General features: G+C 39.6%; 1 protein-coding gene across 3 annotated transcripts in view; it reads left to right on the forward strand.

Moving 5' to 3' along the window:
* The window catches only part of LOC132384559 (protein TANC2-like), a 764,460-nt gene extending 742,727 nt beyond the window's left edge, over positions 1-21,733 (forward strand). For all 3 annotated transcript variants that reach the window (XM_059955744.1, XM_059955745.1, XM_059955743.1), the window contains 3 exons: positions 7,191-7,337; positions 11,199-11,299; positions 14,901-21,733. In XM_059955744.1, the coding sequence (XP_059811727.1) occupies positions 7,191-7,337; positions 11,199-11,299; positions 14,901-16,881 (2,229 nt within the window). In that variant the 3' untranslated portion in view covers positions 16,882-21,733. The remainder of the gene's footprint in view (positions 1-7,190; positions 7,338-11,198; positions 11,300-14,900) is intronic.
* The last annotated feature ends 5,995 nt before the right edge of the window (positions 21,734-27,728 follow it).

The raw sequence follows: 27,728 nt of genomic DNA on the forward strand, positions 1-27,728 counted from the left end.
TCGATAGCTGGAGTGTAGGTCACTCTGAGGATAGGAGTCTGCCCCATGAGAGACAATACTGGCCTATGTTCACATTATGGGCTCAGTGGAATTCAGATGAGGTACAAATATTGAAATACATAAAAATCAGAGAGGGTTTTGATAGTTGGATGCTGAAAAACTCTACCCCAGTCGCTAGAACCATTGATAATTTCTCTGGATAAGTGTCAGTCATTTAGAGATGAGAAATTTCTTCACGTTGGGAATTATAAATCTTTGCTGTTCCTATGAGTGGTCAATCAGTAGATTTTGTTTACTATGGAAATCAAAGGGTGTGGCGGGCAGGCAGAAATGTGGACATAGCATCAAATATGGCATTACATAGTGGAGCTGGCATGATGGTCCTATATCTGTCTTTCATACTCTTGCATGGGGAGGGTAAATCATATTTACAGTCCATTCCACCTAACTGGTCAACACTTCACACAACCCTTTGTTCAACCCCAGCAATATATTCTTTCACTCCTTTCTCCCTCATCTGAACTCCCCCTTAATGTATCTATGCATTCTGCCTCAGTTATTTCAAGTTGTTTTTGACTCTGAGCTATTCATGTTATTCCTGAATCCTACTTTGGATTTATTAGTGACACTCTGTGTTTGAAGACAAAAACAGATATGGCACAATAGTACAGTTGAAATAAGCGATCAACCAGGAATTTACTGTAGAAAAGGAGTCATATGGTTGTTTCTGCCCCTATTTAATGTGTATTCATTTATGACCATGGTCCCTGGTCTGTCATGCATGTAGAAATATCTATGACTGCCCTGTCAAACATCATCAAACCATTTCATGATTAGCTCTTAATTTTATCCTTATTAGAAAAAAGAGCTTCAGTCTATTCAATCTTTCCAGGTAGATGTAATTTTTCAGTTCTGATCTCATCCCAGCAAACATTTCTGCAAATGTTTCCACTGTTTTTCTTTTATAAAAGCAAATTATTACAAGTGCACAAGTTGGCGGTGTGTGATGAGGAAGGAATACTAACTTACATCACAATTCCACGGAGGTTTCGTTAGGACAGTTTACACATTCACTCCATGATTGTGTGGTTTTCATGACTGCTCCAATTACCCTCCACATTACAAAATGCACTGGTAGTTTCATTAAATGTAAATTATTCCTTTGTGTATGTTAATGGCAAAAAAATCAAAGAGGAGCTAATGGGCAGATGTCAGAGAGAATGTGATGCAGAGTTGTAGGGAAATAAAGAGATGGGGAATAGAACTAATGGGATTGCTTCCCTGGAGCAGCATGGGTCCATTGTGCCATATGACCAACTTCCATTTTAATATGGATAAGATAAGGTTCAATCAAAATCTGATGCATAACTTCATTGACCTTCAATTCTATTCCTCTAGAAATGAACACTAATTCATTGCTTGCTCTTTTTAATGATCACAGTGTAGATGAAGATTTAAAATGGTAAAGAATGGTAGAGATTGGATTGCAATCTTCCTACCTGCCCTTAAGAAAATTAAGCAAAATAATATTAAAAAGAAAAGAAAAGAGCAGTGGAAATCAAGTTTTGGGGAATGTCAGAAAGCTAATTGTCATAATTTCAGATTTGAAATAATAGGGCTGACCTGTGTAATTAAATAAGGAACTGGCCAACTTCTGTAGCATGCTAACAACTCACAATGGTGTCCCATAACATAGTTTGGATACATGTATTTCTTTGATTCTCAGAAATGGCATTACGGCTGCCAGAAAGTATAGAACATAATTTGGAACTCGGAGAGTAGTAGGTAAAATCTCAGGATTCTCTCGGGTTGATTTCCTTCACCTAAGTCCCAATGGATAAAATGTTAGAAGAGATTCAGATAGATTCAGATCCAGAATATGGGAATAATTCAATTTAAATATTTAAGAAATCGGGAGCACAGAAGGTATCACGGAAGTACTGCATGATGGGATGTTCCAGCCTTTGCTTTGCACGATGGGAGTTTCAATATCAAGGCCTCTGGAGAATTTCAAGAGAGTGCACAATTCCTGACACTTGGCTTAACATTTGTAGAATCACTCATTCATCTTGCCTGGGTAACCCTGACACCTAGTGGCTCCGCTTTAATTTCTGTCTCCTTGCTCAATAGAAATGAGATGAACCACCTTGCATTTAATAACTTTGCAATTGTGGCTTATTGCCAGGACTTGGCTCTCTTGCTTACCCTATACAGCACTGATTTCCTGCTCAATGTGAGTAATCTGAGCTCTTTTACAAGTACAATTATAATGTCGTCATTTTTTGGCAACTGAGCATCTGGTTAGACCTGTGGGCCACACCTTATGTGTAGAGAAAGAAAAGTGGAGGGGGAGGGAATGGGTACTTCATTCACAGTATCTAGTACTTAATTAGAAATTATTCCTGTAGAATAGGAATTTGATTAACAATTTTGTTTTGTCATGATGAACACAGAAGAAAAGTGATTTGCTTCTTCCACGCAGTAAATAGAGGGACAGTGTTAACTTTCAAAGTAGTTACATTGCTTCAGTAATTGTAGAATATTTATATTCAAGTACGAAAGAGAGTGCCTCTTTATGCCTGTTGCTCTCAGTTCTGAACATCTTCCCATTCTAGCTACTTGTCATCTATGACTGGCAGTTACCTCAGTTGTCAGCTCCAAACTATTTCATCTCCTCTTTTTCAATCTACCCGTCCTTTAAAATGCTCCTTAACTTCCAAACCTTTGTCCAATCTTTCGTCAATAAAGCTCACCCTTAGACTTTAAAGGTGCTACATGAATTCATTACTGTTGACATTTGATCATTTAAATAACTCACGTCAGTGCATTAATTTGTTCCTTCAGCCCTAAAATAGATCCTTAGGAATTGATCTGGCTGAATTGACTTCTGAATGATGCTCTGTGAGCAGTATATTTAAGAGTTTATCATATATCTGTTCACAGTTCCAGGAGGAAATTGTTTCAAGATACGTAACTCCCTGTAATGTATCATGTCTAGTTCTCAATCTCTAGCTACATTACAAATACATACAAAAAGTCTTAGGCACATTATATATACATATATAGCTAAGCTTTTGCACAGCACTGTATTTGTCAACGTGGAGCGGAGAGTAAATTTGTAAATCCTGTGGGGGTGGAGGCAAAGGATGTCGGGACTGGTGAGGGTAGAGTGTCAAGGTGTCTAGGACAGGTGGCAGAGAAGGAGTGCCAGGGATAGAGGGGGGGTGGTGCGGGTGCAGACACACCCAGCCCTGAGACACCAGACAAGGTCATTTGATTCCAAACAATAGGTTTTTTGATAATTTCAGAATGTCTCTCTGGTGTTTTCTGTTTCTTCCCCTTTTTCCAACCATGATTCCCCTCTCTCTGCCTTCTTCCCCCTCTCAGTCCACAATAGTGGCCCATATCAGAATCAGGTTTATCATCACTCACATATGTCATAAAATTTGTTTTTTTTTGTGACAGCAGTACAGTGCAATGCAAAAAATTACCGCAGTACTGTGCAAAAGTTTTGGGCACCTTAGCTATATATACGTGCCTATGACTTTTGTACAATCCTGTACTAAACAGGAAATGCTTCAGTACTGAGCTGTATCACATCTCAACAGGAAGAAAAATAGGTTAAGGTCAATAATTTCTTTCAGAACTAAAAAAATAAGGAATTGGAGCCCATAAAATAGAACAACAGCTACAGTAGAAAAGGATAATGGGAAATATTAATACTAAATATTTCTCTTCAGTGGCATCTAAGCATTTTTTTCTATCTGAAAGAAGGTGAAAAATATTGGTTGATGTATACAAGACATCTTAAATATTAGAAGATGAGAAGTAGCCAAAATACATCCCAAGTGGAGGCAGAAAATGGAGCATGAATGAGATGAAAAGGGAAAGAATATGAATATAAAGTTTTTAAAGCCAGAGAATTGAGTGCAAAGTATCCAGACTCCAAGTGAGATTTTGTGGTTATACACTTCAAGCTAGGAATGTACATTGGAGGAGATATTTTTAAACACTAAGGTTGAAAACAATTTCTGAAGAGTGAGTTGAACCAAATTGAAATGACATTAAAAATCAAAGAATAGATTTTTTCCCCACATTCAGTTAATGGATGTAGATGTCATTGGCTATGTCAACATTTATTCTCTATCCCTAATTGCCCATAAACCAAGGAAGTAAATTGATAGAGTCACAAATAGACCAGGCTGCATAAATATGTCAGGTTTCATGATTTCACTTATTATTTCTTTTAAATTCCAGATTTGTTTAATTACAGGATTCAAATTCCTGGTTCAAAACTCTGTTTGTTAGGCCAGTAGAATAATTCTTTCTGTCAGAATGGGGATATTCCATTCATTATTTAGAATCATTGTCAGGTCACACTAAATATAGAAAAGAAATAGCAGAAACCAGTGTTGCAGTTTGATTGTGTGAATGATATCCCAAGATGTAACTTAAAGTGTTGCTTTGAATTGAAATTGACTTTTTGAATTTGACTATTTTGAATTGAATTGACTTTATTTCTTACATCCTTCACATACATAAGGAGTAAAAATCTTTACATTACATCTCCACCTAAATGTGCAATTGTAGTAATTTATAATAATTTATAATAAATAGAACAGTCAATGTAATATAGAGTACACTCAAATCAGTGTGAGTTCATCAGTGATGGCCTGGTGGAAGAAGCTGTCATGGAGCCTGTTGGTCCTGGCTCTTATGCTGTGGTACTGCTTCCAGGATGGGAGCAGCTGGAATAGATTATGCTGGGGATGACTCGGGTCCCCAATGATCCTACAGGCCTCCTTTTACACATCTGTCCTTGTAAATGTCCTGAATCATGGGAAGGTCACAACTACAGATGCACTGGGCTGTCCGCACCACTCTCTGCAGAGTCCTGTGATTAAGTGAGGTACAGTTCCCATACCAGGCAGTGATGCAGCCAGTCAGGATGCTCTCAATTGTGCCCCTGTAGAAAGGTCTTTGGATTTGGGGGCCATACCAAACTTCCTCAACCGTCTGAGGTGAAAGAGGTGCTGTTGTGCCTTTTTCACCACACAGCCAGTATGTACAGACCACGTGAGGTCCTCGGTGATGTGGATGCCGAGGAACTTGAAGCTGTTTACCCTCTCAACCGCAGATCCATTGATGTCAATAGGGGTTAGCCTGTCTCCATTCCTCCTGTAATCTACAACCAGCTCCTTTGTTTTTGCAACTTTGAGGGAGAGGTTGTTTTCTTGACACCACTGTGTCAGAGAGATGACTTCTTCTCTGTAGGCTGCTTCATTATTATTTGAGATAAGGCCAATCAATGTAGTGTCATCAGCAAATTTAATTAGCAGATTAGAGCTGTGAGTGGTGATACAGTCATGGGTATACAGGGAGTAAAGGAGGGGACTCAGTACACAGCCCTGAGGGGTTCCTGTATTGAGAGTCAGAGGGTTGGAGGTGAGGAAGCCCACTCTTACAACCTGCTGACAATCTGACAGGAAGTCCAGTGTCCAGCTGCACAAGGCAGGGTCAAGGCCAAGGTCTCTGAGCTTGTTGTCAAGCCTGGACAGAATAGCATTCTCTCTATTTCTGCATAAATATGACTTAAAATATGACCAGATCTTCATGTAAGTCTTAAAACTAGATAAAGAGAACCTAATTAAATAAATAACCCCAAAAGCATTATACTTGTTCATTTATTTACTGAGAAAAATGTTCCAATACTACATGTATTTGTTGGAAAAAGTATGTGAACCTTTGCTTTCAATAGCAGGTGTGACCCCCTTGTACAGCAGTAACTGTAACCAAATGTTTCCGATAACTGTTGATCAGCCCTCACGTTGGCTTGGAAGAACTTTAGGCCATTCCTCCTTACAGAACTCTTCAACTCTGGGAGGTTGGTGGGCTTCCTTGCATGAACTGCTTGCTTCAAGTCTTTCAACAACATTTCTATAAGATTAAGGTCAGGACTTTGACACGGCCATTCCAAAACATGAATTTTCTTCTTTTTTAAACTTTTCTGTTGTGGATTTATTCTTGTCTTTCAGATCATTGACTTGTTGCATGATCAAACTGTTAAATTTCAGGTGATGGACTGTTACCCTGACATTCTCCTATATAATGTCTTGATACAATTTTGAATTCATTGTTCCCTCAGTGATTGCAAGCTGCCCAGGCCCTGAGGCAGGAAAGCAGCCCCAAACCATGATGCTCCTTCCATCGTGCTTCACAGTTGGGATGAGGTGTTGGTGTTGGTATGCAGTGCCCTTTTCCCTCCAAACATAGCAGTGTACATTTCTGCCAAAAAGTTCAACTTCTGTCTCATCTGTCCACAGAACATTATCCCAGAAGTGTTGTAGAACATCCAGGTGGTCTTTTGCAAATTTGAGATGTGCAACAATGTTTTTTTTTGGAGAGCAGTGGTTTCCTCCATGGTGTCCTTCCATGAACACCAGTCTTGTTCAGTGTTTTTCTTATAGAGGACACGTGAACAAAGACTTTAGCAAATTTTGGGTATTTCTGCAGGTCTTTTGCTGTTACCATTGGGTTCTTTTTCATCTTCTTCAGATTGCACGTTGTGCTCTTGGTGTGATATTTGCAGGATGCACACTCCTAGGGAGAGTAGCAACAATACTGAGTTTCTTCCATTTGTAGACAGTTTCTCTTACTGTGGACTGGTGAACACTCAGGTCTTTAGAAATGCTTTGGTAGCCTTTTCCAGCTTCATGCATCTCTACAATTCTTATTCTAAGGTCTTCTGAAAGTTCTTTTGATTGAGGAATGGTGCACATAAACAGATCTTTCTTGACTTTGTCTTTTTTATAGGGTGGGGCACCTTTACAATCCACATCTCTAATCTCAACTCATTGATTGGAACATCTGACTCCAAATAGCTTTTGTAGAGGCATTACCCCAGAGGTTCACATACTTTTTCCAACAAATACATGTAATATTAGATCAATTTTTTTCAATAAATAAATGAACAAATATAATGTTTTTGTGTTATTTATTTAATTGGTTCACTTTATGTCATTTTAGGACTTACATGAAGATCTGATCACATTTTCAGTCATTATTATGTAGAAATAGAGAAAATTCTACAGGGGTCATAAACTTTCTCGCACCACTGTACTAAATTCTAGATATTAGCTAACCATCTGTTGTGTTTGTAATATGTTTTTCCTTCTCTCCTGTTTGATCAGAAAGGAAAAGTGAAGGAAGCCGCACAACGATACCAGTACGCGTTGAAGAAGTTCCCACGAGAAGGATTTGGAGAAGACTTAAAAACATTTCGGGAGTTGAAAGTGTCCCTGTTCCTGAACCTCTCACGATGTCGGAGAAAAATGAATGTATGTTCAATGGCCCTACTGGCAAATGGAAGATGCAAGAAGCTTTGTTTAAGGCTGATGTGTTCCCCGAATCCTTTTCATAGTTTTCATCGTTTTGACCAATGTTTAGTATAAATATAAGCATGCAAAGCAGTCAAGCCCACATTATTTGCAAATTGAATGCCATATATCTTTTGGTGCAATATGCGTTATTGTTAAATAAGCCAAAAAACTTAACATAATGATAATAGGTCAGATTTCAAAAGCAAATTACCCAGTTTAATTTATCTGAGGAGCAATGTTTAATACGCCATCTTAGGAACATCTTAATTGCGACCTTTCACCTACTCATATTTCCTCATAATGTTGAAGAAGGCTGTTCAAATTTATTGAGTCTCTCAGCAGTTTCACTTCCCCACCTATTTTCTGTAATCTTTCTTATCTAACGTGTTCCCATCAACACCTTAATTCTCCTATCTCTTGACCATACCAAGTGGTGGGCAGATTAATGTAGCCAATTAATTGACTACTCAATATATCTGTGGGACATAGGAGGAACTCAGAATACCCACAGGAAACCTATACAGTCATGGAGAATGGGTAAACCGCACATAACACCAAAGGTCAGGATGGAATCAAGGTTGCTGGAGTTATGGAACAGCAACACCATCTGCTGTGCCATTCTGCCATCAACTGGAGCTCTGTGCCAAGAATCTTTATACAATTTCTATAAACTCTGTCTCTAGGCAATGATCTTACAATATCAGTGAACTCACTCCTGTAAGAAATATCCGTAGAGTTGATGCAGAAGCTCTCTACATTTCCCATCAGAATAATGAACTCTAAAGCATATGACAATGCCAATTTAGTGTCCACTTCCTGTCATTACTGCATGCTTCCAGGCCTCCTGTTCTGTCACATCCCTGTTTATACCTAATTCATGCCCATATCTCATTCCCTTTATGCAGTCCTTCACAGTGTGCTGAGGTGACAAGGGAGGACAAATTTGATCAAGGACCAACTTTATTTGCCACCTATATTTACATGTATTAGGAAATTTCTGTGGTGTGTTGGTGCTACATGCAACAAAAACGCAATATTCAAAAATTATACAGAATGAAGAATTATATAAAAATAAAGTTAGAGGTGGGCATATGGATATGGAATAAAGTGTGTATAAATATATAAATACCAGCATGTATTTATATTTGGATTTTCAGATGGCCTTTGTCAAGGTGCCACACATGAGGCTGCTTACCAAGTTAAGAGCCCGTGGTATTACAGGAAAGTTATTAACATGGTTAGATACAGAGGAATTGTCAGGGCTACGTTTTTTACGCAGAGAGTGGTGAGTGCGTGGAATGGACGGTGGTGGAGGCAGATACGATAGGGTCTTTTAAGAGACTCCTGGACAGGGACATGGAGCTCAGAAAAGTAGAGGGCTATGGGTAACCCTAGGGAATTTCTAAGGTAGTAGAGGAGGTTCACAAGGATGATTCCAGGAATGAAAGGGTTATCATACGAGGAATGCTGATAGCTCTGTGTCTGTGCTCACTGGAATTCAGAAGGATGGGGGGGGATTTCATTGAAAACTTTTGAATATTGAAAGGACTAGACAGAGTAGATGTGGAAAGGATGTTTCCCATGGTGGGAGAGTCTAGGACAAGAGGGCACAGCCCAGGGTAGAGGGGTATCCATTCAAAAAGATGTGGAGAAGCTTCTTTAGCCAAAGTGTGGTGAATTTGTTGCCACATGCAGCTGTGGAGGCCAGGTCGTTGGGTGTATTTAAGGCAGATATTGATAGGTTCTTGATTGGACGTGACATCAGAGGTTACGTGGAGAAGGCCGGAAACTGGGGTCAAGGAAGAGAAATCCTTGAGTAGATTCTTAGAGAAAGAGGCCAAAATCTTCCAATGCTTTCTTATTTTGATAAACTGTCTGGATTAAGCTCTGGGTTAAATGAGAAACTTCTCAGATTCACTAACTGCTAGGAATCTGTCATTCTTAACAGTTATTACCCCTTCTAACTCTCTTCTAAATAAACTGCTGCCTTGCTTTTGATCCATATTCTAATGTATGCTGCTAAGTAGACAAAACTGCTCTGATGAGCAAACCATAGAAAAGTCCCCAAAGTAATTGAAAATTTCTAAGGTTTAATTTTGAAATGGAAAATCAGAAAATTAATTCCACAGAATTTTCAGAAATACATGCCATATTTTATACTAAAGAAATTATATAATGATAAAAAAATTTGCACACGTACTTGTTTTATAATTATTTTCAATGGATAAATATTAGCCAGGATACTGGGGAAAAAATTGCTTAATGTTACACGAACAGAGAAATATGACTTAGTTTTAACATTTAACTTGAAGAGAAAAGGTATTCTCGGGACTGTAGTACTGACTCACTGCATGGATGTATCACATTAAATTTAGTGGTTGTGGATATTGGCAGTCTTTTCTGTTGACACAAATTTTAACAGTGGATAAGAAGTTTTCTCTGTGTATAAATGAGCTCCAATTTGCTTATCACCAATCTGGGCATAAGTATAATCAACCCTGCCCAATCTCCCACCACCACCTGCTCTGGCCCATCTTCAGGTGGACCATTCGTAGTTTTGCCTCAATCCCTATCCATGCTACTGATCACAACATAGCATTTATTTATTGTTATTTTAAATAAATCAATCCAAATATCCATTCACAACCTAACTAAAGCATAAGAGATGTGCATAATGTTGCAGCTCAAGCAACCTAGGTTTAATCCAACATTTGGTGCTGTCTATGAAGAATGTATGTGCTTCCTCTGACCACATGGGTTTCCTCCTGCTGCTCTGATTTTCTCCAATATCCCAAGACTGTGTAAGTCAGTGGGTTAATGGACCATTGGTGGGTAGAGGTGTGGAAGAACCTAAGGAGATTTGATGGGAAGTTTTAAAAAATGGGGTAGCGTCAATGGATGTTTGGTGGTCAGCTTGGACTTGGTAGGTTGAAGGGCCAGTTTATCTGTCTATCTGACTCTACAACACAGAATTGTGATGTGGGTAGACAAAAAAAATGAGAATGCTAAATTGGGCTGTTGAATTAGCGACCACAGGAGGAGGTTGAAAGCTGTGAGTATAATACTCTTGCAGTTGTAAGATAAGTGCAATTAAGTTCCCATTCAGTATTGGGAGAGGTTTGTTACTGCTGTTAAAGTCACATTGTTTATTGCCTGGGCTTTTAAACACTGTATGAAATTGGTGTTGTTTTTATTCTTTGCTGATCCTGTTACAACTTTTCTTTTGATTAAAATTTTTAAAAAAATGCTGGATGGATTACTGAAATGTTTGTAATCCTACTCAAAGCAGAAGTTGTATGTGCTGACAGCATTATCTCTTTTCTCTTAAGCTGGTCAGCTCTAAAGAGCAAGTAATTTGGAATGCTGTTGCTCTGTATGTGTCATTATGTATGGAATATACAGTATGTTTAAACTATGCAGTCAGTCCTGTTTTGAGCTGAGCTGATGAAGTACATCAGCAGGTAGTAAACTGATGAAACGTGCAATCCCTTTTATATTTAAGATTGTACTAATTATATACAAAAATATAAAAGAGACAGAAATGCTGATATACTGGAGGTTACTATAATTGAATGTTAATAAGTTTGACCTCTGTTGTTCAAGGAGTTTAGTTTTATAGATTGGTTGTAAGAGTTGATTCACAATCTTACCTTTCAATTTAAACAGAATACAATCAATTTCTGATACAATTCTTGTTTGCTGCTGGCAGTGAGGGTGAAGCACATTTTAGTTGAAAGCTATTACAGTTAAAATTTCAGAAATTTCCCTCCTCTGTCAAACTATCCCAAGTTGCTAATATGTATGTTTTGTGCTTGGCAGGATTTTGGAATGGCAGAGGAGTTTGCAACCAAAGCACTGGAGTTGAAACCGAAGGCATATGAAGCATATTATGCCAGAGCTAGAGCAAAGCGAAGCAGCAGGTAATAAGGGGAACAAAAATGATTTGCATTCACAGTGGGCCATTTGTCACTGGGAGAAAAATTGTGCATTCCAGTTATTTCTGCTGTATCTTAATGTGCCCACTTGTTTAGCAGGATGATGGAAACTGGACTGGATCTTGCTGAGGCTGGCACTTCACAGTTCTTGCCGATTAACTTTTTCCTTCCTCCAGTTATATTAACTTTTGCTTTCTGTCTAACCTGCTGGGATTACAATCTGATAATGGAGTGCCAGGCTTTCTGGAACCTCACTGATCAGCAGTGTCAATCCCCTTACCAATGAAATGGAAGGACTGAGAAAGAAAGCAGAGAAGTAATATGGATGAGTGGAAGTCATAACAGATAAAGAAAGAGAAATAGAAGATTGGTTTAAGAGAAAGCAAAAAAAAAAATACAAAAGAAAAATAATTAAAAGCTAGCTATTTTTTATGATCTCCAGAAGCTCATTTCCACGAGTTTGGTTCTTTTCCTTGTTAGCAATTACATTGACACTGACAGGAAACATCAAACAAGATACTGCTGGAAGTCAGCGAGTCAGGCAGCATCAATGATGGGAAATGGACGGTCGATGTTTCGAGCTGAGACCCTTCATCTGCACTGAAAAATGAAGTTAGCCAATAGAAAAAGATGAATGGAAGGAGTGGAGTAAGAGCTAGATCCAGATGAGGAGTCATGATAGGAGGATTGGGGAGAGAAGAGTGGAAATAGTGACAGAGGCTGGGAGGTTATAGGTAGAGGCGACAAAGAGCTGCAGGTGGTGATAACTGATAGGAAGGGAAGGAGAAGATTTAGGATTTACCATTTCCTTTCTGTACCTACCCAAGCCCCCCACCTTCCCCCATACACTCCTCCTGCTGGTTCTCGTCCCCCACTGTTCCCATGTCCCAGGCCACCTCCCTTATTGTATTCCGTGATCCATCTTCCTTTCCTAGCAGACTCCATCATTTTCGTTCAGCCCTTTGTCACCTCCACCTATCTCCTCCCAGCTTCTGTTGCTATTTCCACTCTTCCCTCCTCCTCCTTCCTATCACCCCTCCTTAACCAGACCCGCCTATCACTTGCAGGCTCTTGCATCATCCCTCCCTCATACTTCTTTATACTAGATGTCTTTCCCCTTTCAGTCCAGATGAAGGAAATGCCCCAGAATGTCAACTGTCCATTCCCCTCCACAGCTGCTGCTTGACCTGTTGAGTCCCTCCAGATTCCAGATGTGCAATGTCAACTCACCATTACTTTCCAGCAAGATGCATCCCATCTGGTTTACAGTTATAGAGGATATTCGATGCTAAAATTCAATCCAAAGCTTCAGATTGAGATAAAGTATATTTCAAAATAATGAATCATAGTAAAGGTAGAAGTATTTTAAAATTAACTATCAGCTTCTCATCAAATTTTGATTTAGTAGACAAGGTGCAGGTAATGCCACTTTGAAACAATGTTCTATGCTGTTAAAAGATTTTTGAGATGAATAGGATAAAGAATTCCAACAAAGGTCCTGGACCTGACCATGACATCATCCATGGTTGCTAACAGTAAACAAATCATTAGCTCAGTATGAGCAAGAGATTGCTGCAAGTACCTTCCAAGTGAGCCTTTGTATAATTAAGAAAGAAAATAAAGAAAGTTATTTTAATTTGCTCCAATAGTTAATTTACTAATATGCAATCTGGGCTTCTTTATTGCTACTCATTTCTAGATCTCCTTAAAGCGTTGCTCCAAAATTAGACAAATGAATTCCAGAAACAGAGATAACTGCCCTTAATGTTTATAAGAGGTGGAATTTTACTGATGTGTGGTAGAAAAAGCCCTGATAAATCTGTAGTTTGTGAGAAAGGAGATGGTTATGATTGTTGATGTTCAATCACTGCTCATCCAGAACATTGCTGCAGGAGGTCCAATTGTCTTGCCTCATGAGTGACCTTTCTTTCATGGATGTTAAGAATTAGAATGCAGTGGAATCCGAGCAAGATTCAAGTATAGGCTGATAGCTGGCAAGAAACACTTATACTACAGAAGTCTCAGTCTAACATCAGCAATAGAGACGTTCAACATTATTCCAACTACATGTTTACCACCGTGAGGGTCACTATTAAACATAAATTTAACTAAACCTGCCACATTCTGTAAATACTGTGAATGGTCAAAAGCTGGGTATCTAACTTGTCATGTTCAAAGCGTTGAAATTTGTTTCCCTTTTATATATTTCACTGCCTTTAATCTCAACTACAACCACACCTATGGAGTTCGTGTCCTATGGGAAGGACACCACTGATAGGAAGCCAGATACTTTCTATCCTCACTGAATGTTAACATCGAACATAGATAGAATATAGAACAGAATAACACAGGAAGAGGCCATTTGGCCCACAATGTTGTGCCAAACCAGCTAAAAAGCAAATCAAAAACAGCCAAACACTAATCCTTCCTACCTAAACAATATCCATATCCCTCCATCTTCCTTGCATCCATGCGCTTATCCATATGTCTTCTAAAAGCCTCTAATGTGTTTACCTCTACCACCATACCAGGCAGCAGATTCCAAACATTCACGACTCTCTGAGTAAAAAAATAAACTTACCCCTCATATCCCCTTTGAACCTACCCCCTCCCACCCTCAATCCATGACCTCTGATATTAGACATTTCAACCCTGCGAAACAGATACTCTCTGTTCACTCTATTTATGCTTCTCATAACCTTGTAAATCTCCATCAGATTATCCCGCAGCCTCTGCCGCTCTAGATAAAACAACCCTAGTTTATCCAGCGTCTCATGATAGCACACGTCCTCTAAACCAGGCAGCATCCTGGTAAACCTTTTTTGCACCCTCTCCAAAGCCTCAACATCCTTCCTATTGTAGGGTGACCAGAACTGTATGCAATGCTCCAGATGTGGCCAGTCCAGAGTTATTGTGAAAAAATGTTGATTTGGTATTATATTTTATTATCCTTTCCATGCTTTGATTTGAAATTAGTATGTTTACATCTTGAAAGGGGGAACATTATTGCAGGAAAGAGTACCAATTTGTTAATGTCATTAATGACAATACTTTGAACTATTCCGACTTAATGCATTGCACAAACTTAGTGCATGTGTGCAATAGTGAATTATATTCATTCCTACCATAGATTAGTTGGTGCTCCCTTCTCTCAGGATCAGAGTTCAAATGTCTTCTCAAATACTTGCACACTTGATCTTGACTGGTTGCATTAATGGGGGGGGGGGCACATTTAAGTGAGCCACTAAACTAGTCCAGTTTGGAGAAAGAACACAGTCTCTTAGTTCAGCTGATCATTCAACCTGCTCATTGAGATTTATCTCACTACTGTGAAACATTTATTAATGTAGGTATGAAAAGATTGAGAATAGACTCATCTACATGGGGTTAAGGGAAAGCTTTTAAACCTACGTTAATAGGATCTTCTCTAGAGTGTGGATAAATAAATAACTTGGGAAGTCAGGGATATTAGTCCATTTTTCATTGTAGACCATCTCTGAACAATGGTTGAAGGTAATTTGCAAGTGTTGGATAATATTTCTTGAGTAAGACCATACTTATTATTACATGATTTTCTTCCATACAGGCAGTTTCCAGCTGCCCTGGAAGATTTGCATGAGGCTGTGAAGCTTTGCCCGAATAACCGTGAGATACAACGCTTGCTGATACGGGTAGAAGAGGAATTCAGGCAGTTGCAATATGGCCAGCCATTGCAATATGGCCAACAACAGCAACAGCAGCAGCAACCACAACAGCAGCAACAGACTCAGCAGGAAGACATAGACTCAATGCATGAATTATATGATGAGGAATATTTGGAGCAGGAGTTGGACAATGTATCTGTTGGCTTACAGGCAGAAACAAGATCTAGCCAAGGGATGCCTGTTATCCAGAGTCCACCACCTTCCCCTGCCCACCGTGAGCCCACCTACAGATCTAGCTCACCTCTCAACTCCCACCAAGTTTTTGACTACAGACCAAACCCTTCAGTCTCCTCCCCAACTCGGCAGGGATACCAATCCACGTCACCGTCAATTTCTCCCACTCACCAGAACTCTCATTATCGGCCAAGCCCTCCACCCACTTCCCCTGCTCATCAAGGCTCCTCATACCGCTTTAGCCCACCCCCTGTTAGTGGCCCAAGCAAAGAGTACCAGTCAAGTCCTCCTCCTTCTCCCCTGCGTAGGGCCCCACAGTATAGAGCCAGTCCTCCTGCAGATAGCATGAGTGTATATAGGTCTCAGTCTGGCTCCCCTGTTCGGTATCAGCAAGAATGCACCATAGGTCAGCTTCCTGGTAGGCCAAAGTCTCCTTTGTCCAAAATGGCCCAAAGACCCTATCAGTTATCTCAACCTCCATCAGGGCTACCCCAGCAAGGCCTTAGATTGCAACCAGCCAAGGCTCAAATTGTACGCACCAACCAGCCTAGTTCTGCAGTACATTCTAGTGCTGTTATACTTGGTGGATCCTATAACCAAGGACCTCACTCCATGAGCACCAAGCACCAGTCTTCAGTGGATATGGCTCCTACTCAAAGTCGCTTGGTTTATCAGCCTGTAATGAGTGGAGTGGTAGCAGACAGCAGACCAGTCCAGCATGTGCAGGCGAGTCTGAGTGCAGGTGCAATAAGTAATGTCTGTCAACATCCTGGAACAGTAATGACTAAAGAGGATCATAGCCAAAGGCCTTCTTCAGCCTTTCGAGGAGGAATGAGGTATGGCCAGACCCCTCAGATTGGGCGCAGTCAATCTGCATCATATTATCCAGTTTCTCATTCCAAGCACGAATTGGAAAGGTCTTCAGTTCCATCTAGCCAGATTTCATCTCCAGATGTATCTCACATGATCAGGAGGGCACTCACTGTGAATCCTCCAGAAATTAAACCTCATCCACCCACTCCTCGACCACTGCTTCATTCTCAAAGCACTGGCCTTCGATTCTCCCCCTCTAACAATAGCCTTTCTTCTAGCTCTAATGTTGTGTCTTCATTTCGACCTTCTGCTTCCATCCAGCAGATGGAGATTCCACTCAAACCCTCCTATGAAAGCCGATCCAATGAAGAACAGTCTCCCATCTCTCCTACACAGGGTTACCCTGGAGACTCTGGCCGTTCAAGGACCACACCTTTCATGGGGATTATAGATAAAACTGCTCGGACACAGCAATATACCCACATGCACCAGCAGAGCCGGACATGGGCTGTGTCCTCTGTCGACACTGTCATCACCAGCCCCACCTCCTCTGGAGGGATGTCCCCTCAATCTGCCTCCTATAGTCCACCCCCAGTTAGTAATATTGCTTTTTTCAATAAAACTAACAATGCTCAGAATGGCCACCTGCTAGAGGACATGTGTATCCCCCATGGGAAGCTGAGCAATGGATCTCAGGCAGAGATCTTGGAGAGGGTTAGTCAGGCTCCCTCATATCCAGATGTAAAGGTGGCTAGAACACTGCCTGTTGCTCAGGCATATCAGGACAGCATATATCGGCAGCTTTCCAGAGACTCACGACAAGGGCCAACATCACCTTTAAAACCAAAGAGACCATTCGTAGAGTCAAATGTATAAAGGCAATCCTTTAGATTCTAAATCCCATGTTGTGAGCAGGTCTGCTATTAAACTTCTTGCACATGTCGCCACACAGTGCACTGTACAATGAAGCTGCTTCCACTTGCATTTGAAATAAGCCAGAGAAAAGAATTGTAGTGTGTTTAGTTTTATTTCATTACTAAAGTATGTGTAGTTTCTAACTTTTCTAACAATTGTACAGAAGTTTAAATGTTGGGGGAAAGAAACATGAAACGAAAATCAAAGTATGAATGCTTAAGTGATGAATGTTAGACTAATCCATTATCAGGTCAGTTCACCTTTTTACTTTACATAGGTATGGTTAAACTGTACAATGAGCAATTTTATTTAGGCTTTTTAAGGAAGTCAGACACATAAATTACAATAAGGTGCAGATAATGACATTTATTTTCAAAAACAATGCTGTGATTTGTACAACTTGTAATCAGTTTACTATGATTTATACATTATAGGTGCATTACACAGAACTGACTGTGTGTTTCCAAAACCTCAAGCACCAATCTGCATTTAATTTCAAAGTCAATTCTCTGCACTAGCATGGGATTAGAACTATTTTAACTTCAGAGATAAACAGTAAGTGTTTGTTTTAGCTGCAAGGTTATTCTGTTTAATACTGTAAATGTTGTATGAAGTTTTGCTCTCTACAGACCTGTAGTTAATAATATTTAAGAATATTTTAAGTTAAGTCAACTTGTATAGGGTAACATTTTCTACACTTTATTTTAAACCAGGTGCAACAATTGCTGATTGGTGTGAATATAGGGGACATTCCCAAACTGTAGAACTGACTTTCCCTGACATTCTCCTGCTCCTTCACTGTTCTATTGGGCAGAAAGACTATGGGAACCTAGAAGAAGGGAATAGATGCCATGTCTCTGGTGTTCCCAGGGCTATTTGCCTGGATAAGAGAAATAGGCCCTCACTCCTAAGCAACTACATCTGCTTTGATTCTTTCTGTATTTAACTGGCCAACTTTTCAACCTCCTTGCATTGTGAAGCCTATCTCACTTATAAAGTTAAGCACTCATTCTTGTTGAAGTTTGTAACATTGCCAGCAGTGGAACACTTCCAGAATGGACTCTTGTTCTCTCTCCAACGACAACTGCAAAACGTTTCCTTCACATTCTATACTGAATCTTGAGAAATGTTCAATATTTCGTGGCAGTAGGTATTCCCAATAATCTAGGATCTTAAAAAAAATTGTAGCAGTTTCTGCTGGTGCTGAAAAGGTATAACTCAAGGTGCACAAAGCCTTTGGGTAGAATTGATCAGTTTGCTAATTGTATGATTTTGCACCATTGAATATATTAAGCAGTAATCAGTAATCCTTAGCCAGATTCAATGGCATTTACCAAAACCCTACCCACTTGCAGTCTAACTTTTCCCTGCTCTATGTTTGCTTTTTAGACTTAGCTTTCTTTTATAGAAATCCGACTGCACTATCGAATTGGGGCAGTATGAATACTGTATACAGAATGAGTCCCAGTTTGCTCTTTAGCTCTTTTTAAGATGATAATTTAAGGACATATAAAACTCATTGTACATACTTTGAAGCTGCATTATTTGTTTGAATTAACTTTCCTAAATTTTGCCCCAACTTTATTCCTGTTGCTTTTGTTTTCATATAAATCCATCACAGTAAACAGAGAATGAGTTATATACATCCTGATTTAAAACTTGAACCATATTTGTTATGGAATGAACTGGTATTAAGTTCATCGCATGATCTCCTTACTTCTCCATATATTCCCTATAAGAAATGCTTGTCTTCTGTCAAGCATCATTTCCCCTCCACCTGCTCAAACCTGGAAGTCACTGCTGACCTGGAAGTCAGCAGGACCTGGAAGTCCTGTTCCATTTTATTCAATTTGCTACCAACAATTATTCCCATCTTTATTATGACTTTTTTTCTCCATCCTCAGTTATATTTTCCAAGTGTATGAAATTTGCATGTTGCTAAATTTTATTTGCAATATAGTTTGCTTTTGCTTTTGGAGTTATCTCTACTTCACTGCCATTTAATTCTATAAATATTTGGAAATGTCCCCCAGATGCACTTCAGATAAATGAAGTTATATGAAGATATATGAAGTCATTTAGTATTAAAGTACAAAAGGATAGGCAAAAAACATTCAATCATAATGTGCAGCTCCTTAATTACACCACCCACATATTTCAAGAAATTGTACTGAAAGATTGCCATCCATATTTCCTGTATATGAGTGCACTTTATTGTTAACCTTTATATACTGGATAGATAATTGTGATTAGTGTTCTCATTAGGAGATGAACAGTTGTGATCCTTGGTGTTAATTTCACAGAGAAAAAGAGCATAATAGTAAATTTGTAGCACAAAAGGAATTGCTGTAAATAAATGCCACACTTGGCACTAATCCAGCATTCTTCAAACACACTTCCTTGGAAACTCCAACAGCGCACAACTTAACTCTCACTTTCACCATGTATACAGTGAAAATAGAGATGGTACATGTTACCTGGAAAAGCATATAAAACCATTCTTTCTCATGTACTTATAAAATTTTTGTAGTACAGAATTCAATTGTAGAATCTCACCACTACATTGATGAGAGAGAGCCTGTGATGTATAATGGTTTCACCACTTGATTACATAAAAATCTAAATTAGAACAGCGCAACTAAAATTGAGAATGAGTAAATTAATTTTCTGCCTGCAAATTCTATTGGATTGTACTTTAGCCAAAAACAATTGACTTTCAAGGGCTAGTAAGGAGAAGGTGGGGGCACATGTTAGGAATATGGATGCATTTTTTGGGTAATTTCCATAAAAATACGTACAGAAAAAAAAACATTAATTGACTAACCTGTGCACCTAAAGTGTTGAACTAGTATCTAAAACCAGAATTTCTGGAATTATTAGAGTGGATAAACAGCATTTTCTTTTTCTGATCCAAGCAAAATGCACAATCAGAGTCACGTATTAGATGATTCTCTGAATAATATCTGAGCATGTCTATTCAAATCAGTCTGGTTCTCAAAATCTATTTGCATCCCTTTACTAATGAAAAAGTAAATATCAGTAACATCAATTGGAGTTAAGTTGTGTTGGCTGAAGGTTTCCTTTAGCCTGCAGGTTTTAAATCACAGCAACTTGCTAACCTTTCATTGTCACTGCAGCTCTAGTTTCAAGTTGCCCATATCTCTAACTGGCTTACAGTTCAGATGTAGGCATGATTCCTGAAGTGCAGATCACTTTGGCTGGGTTTATGTAATTGTCCAATTGCATAACTTGCTATCAGAGTGATCAATGCAGTGCCACTGCCAACCGAGCCATGGGAATAACCCCTCAACAGGTAACTGACATGACATTTTAGGACTAAAATTATACTCTCTGGCCTATTTGCAAAATATTCAATACTGTGTGTTTTTATTATTTACTTTTCAATTTATGATGTTTGATATTAAAGTTATTGATAGCTTCTGATGTAAACAGTAGCCTCACCCTCAGCGCCCTTATAATATTATGAATATCTTACTCTCGTGATGTTTTGAAGCACTCTCTTTAAATGTGGCAAATTATGAGACATTAATGCTTTATCATCTCAGTTTCGAAGATGCAAATATACCCAAATTAAAATTAAGAACACATACTGTATATTTATTGGCCATGTAGTACCTTGGTGCATGGATAAGTGAAGGTTGCAAAATCAATGCCGTGTAAACCAACAAAAGTTGTCTTAAATATGTTAGTGAATCACCATGGAGATGCTGGTTAAATCATATAACATGTAGCTTCAAAAAGCTGCGTAAAACATTCAGGAATCTACTATTTAAAGTGCCATGATTCGACAATGTAATTTAGTGATCACATATCTACATATATCTTTCTGATCTGTTGCTTCTGTCTCTAGTGATCCCAAAGTCCAGTGTCTAAACTGGCTTATTTCCCCACATGTATCATATAGTTAAGGGAGGAAATTAAAATATTGGGGCAAGGTGCAATATATAGTTCATAAACATCAATTGTCAGACCTTCACCAGAAATATCATATTGAAAATAGCCCTGTGCATTTTCAGAACATTGTTTATCATAATGTACATTTAAGCTTTCATTCTGACTTTAAATGACCTTCTGTATATTTGCAGTTAAAATTATCAACCTTAATGGTATTGACACTCCAGTAGACAGCATATTTATGACTCAGAACTGTCTGATCTTTATGTAATTTGTTCAAAACAGTACAACATATAACAGAAACTAATGTTCCTTCCCAATGAGGAGTGCAATGTTATTTTTTATTATTGTGAGTAAATGAGATGCAGAATCAGCTGCGGCAGGGATGCATGTCGGTACTTCTTTCATCCTTGAAAAAGTTATAACAAAATACTAACCATTTGAATGTAATTGCAGAAAATTATATTGCACCATGTGTCACTCCTGTGTTGATTCATGGGTTCCTTTATTTTTGCTGTATCTAATAATGCACCAAGAAGGCATTTTTACACAGCAAGACACCAGCTGGGGAGCTGTGTAAAAGAAAGGTTTTCTCTCATGTCTCTCCCTCTTTGTCCACACCACCCTCATTCTCTCTCCCTCTCTCTTTCGATGTAAAGGATTTTTCTCTGTATATTATAAAATGCATGTTATGTTCCAGTTACTGATTAAGATTACAAAAGGTTGTGATATTGTATCCAGGTCGTCATGGGCTGCGGCCCTTTCCATATTTTGGATGGAGATTTCTCTTTGCTGTATTGCTTGCTGAGCAGAGTAATATTGTCTGTACATGTGGGCTGTGAATTAGTGCAAAAACAAAACAAAAAAAATAAACGAATGCTTCTGTTTTTATTTTTCATTTATAGATTGTGATCTGTACAATTTACTGTATGGGAATATTGCACCTATTTTTATAACACTTATAAATGAAACTCCACAGCCCAGCATTCATTTCTGTTATCTTTGAGATTCATACAGATATATGAAATGACTGCTGTCCCATTAAAGAAGTGTTAAATCATAGGGCCACTTTCATATAAAGCGCACAATGGAAAAAAAATATATATATATTAGCCTCCTATTTAGCCTTCCTTAAAGATTTGAAGATCCCTTGTCTGCTGATACACCTTATTAGAAGTTTTCTACTTTGAAAAGATCTTCATGGAATCTTACCTAATACCCACTTCTTTACTCCAATATCAGAAGCAAGGTCTTACATGATGTATCCATCAATCATGGTATTGAAAGAACTACATTTGAGTAATTGAAGTTCAAGTTTATTGTCATCCCACTGTACATATATACAACCAAATGAAGCAACGTTCCTTCGGACCACAGTGTACCCACACAACATATATCACACACAGCACATAAACCAAAATATTGTACAATAAGTTAATAAAATATAATACAAAATGCATGGAGTAAACAAACCACAGGTAAACAGCTCACTGTCCTAGTGATGAGACCTCAGTGGTGGCAGGATATTCGTTAGTCTGACAGCCTGGAAGAAGAAGCTGTTACCTTGTCTGGCAGTCCTGGTCCTGATCCTCCTATCATGACGGTAGTGGGTCAAAGGGATTGTGGGCTGGGTGGTAGGGATCCTCAATTATCTTTGGGCTCTTCATCAGCAACGCTCCCAGTAAATGTCACAAATAGTGGGGAGGGAGATTCTGATAATGCTCTTGGCAGTTTTAACTGTCCTCAGTTGGGAGTTGTGGTCTGATGCCTTGCAGCTTGCATACCACACAAAAATTCAGCCAGACAGGACACTCAATAGTGCTCCTAGGAAAGTCGTTAGAATGGGGTCGAGGAGCCTTGCACACCTCAATCTCCTCAGAAAGTGCAGATGTTGGTGTCCTTGACTAATGAGGTGGTGGTGTGGGCCCAGATTAGTTCACCTTGATGTGTGAGTCACTGATGCGCAATAGCAAGTGGTCAACCTGTGCCTTCCTGAAGTACACAATCATCTCTTTTGTCTTCCACACTTAGTCTCACACTATTTGACAAGCCTCACCACCTCCTCTCTGTTTGCCAACTCATCACTGTTGATAAGGACAACCACTGTTGAATCATCAGTGAGCTTGATGATGTGGTTTGAGATGGATCTGGCAGAGCAGTCGTAAGTCAGCAGCGTGAACAGCAGAATTTTGAAGTAATATTTACAGGTATGTTACCACAACGTTTCACCTTTACAGTTTCTATATTTATTGAAGGAAGCTTTTGGAGCCTTGTAGGAGGGGTGAAATGTTGTACGTTGAGTTGTAGGATTATTCCATCAGACTGTATTTGGACTACACATCTTTTCATTAAATACCACCGTTTGGAAAGAGGTCTGTGGCCTCTTGTATGTGTCAGGATAGAAGGTAGTTGAATTATCAGAAGGGAATCTTTGACAATATTGTACCTGATCCATTTCAAAAACATTAATTGAATGAGGCAGGTTCTCTCCCGTCACACAATTTGCTGAAGGAACTCAGCAGGTCAGGCAGCATCTATGGAAAAGAGTAACCAGTCAATGTTTCTAGATGAGACCCTTCTTCAGGACTGAGAAGGAAAGGGGAAGATGCCTGAATAAAAAGTTGGTGGGGAGGGAAGAGGCTAGCTAGAAGGTGATAGGTGAAAGGTCAAGAGCCTGAGATGAAAGATTCTGATAGGAGAGAAGAGTGGATAGGAGAAAGGAGGAGGAGGAGGAGAGGACCCAGAGGGAAGTAATAGGTGAGAAGAAGTGAAAGGTCAAAGTGGAGAATAGAGGAAAGATGGGAAGGGAGGAAAAGTGTTCACCAGAAGGAGAAAGCAATATTCATGTTATTAGGTTGGGGCTACCCAGATGGAATATAAGGTGTTGCTCCTTCACCCTGAGGATGGCCTCATCTTGGCACAGGAGGAGGCCATGGACCGACATAACGGAATGGGAATGGGAATTAAAATGCTTGGCAACCAGGAAGTCACACTTGATGCAGATGTGCTCGACAAGGTGGTCCCCAATTTACAATGGGTGTCAGCAACATAGAGGAGGCTGCATTGGGAGCACCAGACACAATAGACAACCTCAGCAGATTTGCAGGTGAAGCGTTGCCTCACCTGGAAGGACTGTTTGAGGCACTGAATGGAGGTGAATGGGCAGGTGTAGCTCTTGAGTGTCTGAAGGGAGTTTAGTGGGTGGGGTGAATGGACAAGGGAATTGGGGAGAGAGTCATCCCTGCAGAGAGGGGTAACCATGGGCACCTGCATGGGCCCAAGTATGCTTGCCTCTTCATCAGCTATGTTAACAGTCCATGTTTGAAGCCTTCCCCGGTTATGCTCCCTAACTATATGAAGGCAATTTTATTAAAGCTGCTACATCTAAAGCAACCTACTTTCTTTAAAGCACCAACACACAAAATGCTGGTGGAACACAGCAGGCCAGGCAACATCTATAGGGAGAAGCACTGTCGACGTTTCGGGCCAAGATCCTTCGTCAGGACTAATTGAAAGGAAAGATAGTAAGAGATTTGAAAGTAGTGGGGGGAGGGGGAAATGCGAAATGATAGGAGAAGACCGGAGGGGGTGGGATGAAGCTTCATTCGGTTAGTCCTGATGAAGGGTTTTGGCCCGAAACGTCGACAGTGCTTCACTTTATAGATGCTGCTTGGCCTGCTGTGTTCCACCAGCATTTTGTGTGTGTTGTTTGAATTTCCAGCATCTGCAGATTTTCTCGTATTTGTTCTTTAAAGCACCAATGTTTTAATATTTTGTATTGTGTTTGTTGTGCCCCAAAACCAGTTTGCTGCCAATCCTTCTGGCTGGCCGAACTGAACTAATCCTAATCAAGTACCCACTCTCTTTTACTTAACAGATTGAACCTGTAACTCCAAAGAAATTCCATTGCACATTGTGACAGGAATATTATCAGCCTCACAAATTTAGTATTATAAAATAAAGACCAATAATGTTTTGCCCAGCTGTACATTATTGTGTTCAAAGGCTTAGTCAAAGTAGATTTTAAAAAGACTGACAAAATGAATAAATTCTGAAGTTTGAGGGCTCACTGGCTGACAGCGCCACCACATGGTTAGAGCAAGAGAATCTCGACCTCTGGTGTAATACAGGGAGAGAATGCCGTTGATTTGCGTCTAAAAAGCATGGAAATTGTGGAATGGATGAAACCATTTCTCAATTATAGCTCTTTAAAACAAATTGAAAGAAACTTGATTGCTTATATTTTCAAATACTGAAGAAATACAATGCTTTTAAACATTGGGTAAGAAGTGCTCATTTGGAAATTGGGAATGGGGTCTGAAAGGTACTTTGCCCACCAGGATGCTCATAATGGTGATCCTCAGTGGCCATTTTACATTTAAGTGATCTGAGGCGTTAAGTTTACTAGTGAAAGCTAATAGAATACAGGGATACGAAAGTCAAAAAATACTGCAGATACTGGAAACTTAAAATAAATGCACAAAGATGCTGCCTCATAAACACAAGAAAATGTGCAGATGCAGATGCTGGAAATCCAGAGCAACACCCACAAAATGCTGGAGGAACTCAGCAGATCAGGCAGCATCTATTGGAAAAGAGTAAGCCATAGCTGATTTGGGCTGAAATCCTTCTTCAGGACTGGAAAGGAAGGAGGAAGGTGCCAGAATAAAAAGATGGGAGGAAGGAAGGAGGAGAAGCCAGAAGGTGATAGGAGAAGGGAAAGGTTAAAGGGCTCGAGAAGAAGGAATCTGATAGGAGAGGAGAGTGGAACCATAGCAGAAAGGGAAGAAAGAGGGGACCCTTGGGAAGGGGGATAGGCAGGTGAGAAGAGGTAAGTGGCCAGAGTGCAATATAGAAGTAGAGGGGAGGGGGAAGAAAATATTTTTACCAGAAGGAGAAATCAATATTCATGCCATCAGTTTGGAGGCTACCCAGTTGAAATATAAAGTGTTGTTTCATCCTAGCACAAGAGGAGACCATGGACTAACATATTGGAACAGGAATGGGAATTGAACAGGAAGTTCAGATGGAGCAGAGGTGCTCAATGAAACGGTCCCCCAATTTACGTTGGGTTTCACCAGTGTAGAGGAGGCCGCATCAGTCCTCCACATGCTGCCTGACCTGCTGAGTTCCTCCAGAATTTTGTATGTGTTGTTTGCATTTCCAGCATCTGCAGATGTTCTCTTGTTTAACATTAACTCTGTATATCTCTCCAAAGATGCTGTCTGACCTGCTGAATATTTCCAACATTTTCTGTTCTTTTTTATTTTAAAATTTTCAGCATCTGGTTTTCTATTTCCATGCCTCAAGTGTGACAGGCAAAGCCCAACTCCATTGAGAGTCCAACACCACCTTATGTCCCTTTATGGGGCACCATCAACAAAGCAATCATTATTAATGTCCAGATGAATGAATTTCACCATTTCATTATCCAGAGCTGCCAGACAAAGACTTTGACTGCACAAGCAGGTTAGAGACTAAACTTACTGAGTGAAAGGCTTACAGTATACCTTGACATTCCCAAAGCTTTCCACTGCCTATAAGGAGTAATTCAGCGGTTGTATGGAATGTTTCCATTTTTCTGAATGGGTGCAGTTCCAAAGACACTTAAGTTGAATATCCAGAGCAATTCAATTTGCTTGATTGACATGCAGTCTACTTCCAGGGGTCTACAATGTTCCCTTTGTATTTTCCAAACCCTGACCAAAAAGCAGACTCATTTCATATTTGTGTTTTTAAATTGGCCTGAATGATATGATATTGTCTACCCAGTTCACCAAGTTATGAGGTGTGAAAAATCAGGGTGAGGCAGTGAGGCTTGGCAGGATCTAATGTCTGTTAGTAAACAGACATCAGAACACATTTTACAGCTTTCTTGGCTTTTATATCGGTGTCTTCAGGAGTGATCTGTATGTATAAGTATTTAAAAGCAGCCTGGCTTGGTATTCCTTGATTTGCACTAACACAGTTCAGAAACAGGTTTAATATTCCGGCATATGTCATGAAATTTGATGTTTTGCAGCTGCAGTACATTGCAATACATAATAATAAGAAAATTATAAGTTACAATAAGTATATAAAAAATTAAATGAAATAATTAGTGCAAAAAGTGAGGTAGAGTTCATGAGTTGGTTCAGTGTCCATTCAGTAATCTGACAGCAGAGGGGAAGAATGAAACATTGAGTGTGTGGCTTCAGGTTCATGTACCTCCTCCATGATGGTAGCAAAGAGAAGAGGGCATGTCCTAGGCTGTAATCAATAAACAGCAGCCTGACATAGGTATTGCTATTCAGCAGGGCATCTTTTGTGTCGGTCTTCATGGTGGAGGACACATCTAATATACCAAAAAAGGATGTTATGGATGAAATGGAAGGTGAGGACCTCGATAAAATCACTGTCAGTAAAGAGATAGTGATGAGCAAACTAGAGGGCCTGAAGGTAAATAAGTCCCCTGGTCTTGATGGGATGCAACCCAGGGTGCTGAGGAAATTGGCGGAGGTTATAATTGACACATTGGTAATCATTTATCAAAACTCTCTGGACTCTGGGCAGATCCTGGCATATTGGAAGGCAACAAATGTCATGCCACTTTTTAAAAGAGGATGTAGGTGGAAGATGGGCAACTATAGGCCAGTGAGCTTAACATCTGTAGTCGGGAAAATGCTTGAAACTGTCATTAAGGAAGAAATAGTGAAGCATTTAGAAAGGAGTTGTTCCATTAGACAGACACAGCATGGATTCAGAAAGGGCAGGTCCTGTTTGACAAACTTGAGTTCTTTGAGGACATAATGAGTGCAGTGGATAGAGGGGAACAGGTGGACATCGTATACTTGGATTTCCAGAAGATGTTTGATAAGGTGCTGCCCAAGAGACTTAAAAATAAGATACAGATG

This window comes from Hypanus sabinus, chromosome X1 (genome assembly GCF_030144855.1).
Source record: "Hypanus sabinus isolate sHypSab1 chromosome X1, sHypSab1.hap1, whole genome shotgun sequence".
NCBI lineage: Eukaryota > Metazoa > Chordata > Chondrichthyes > Myliobatiformes > Dasyatidae > Hypanus > Hypanus sabinus.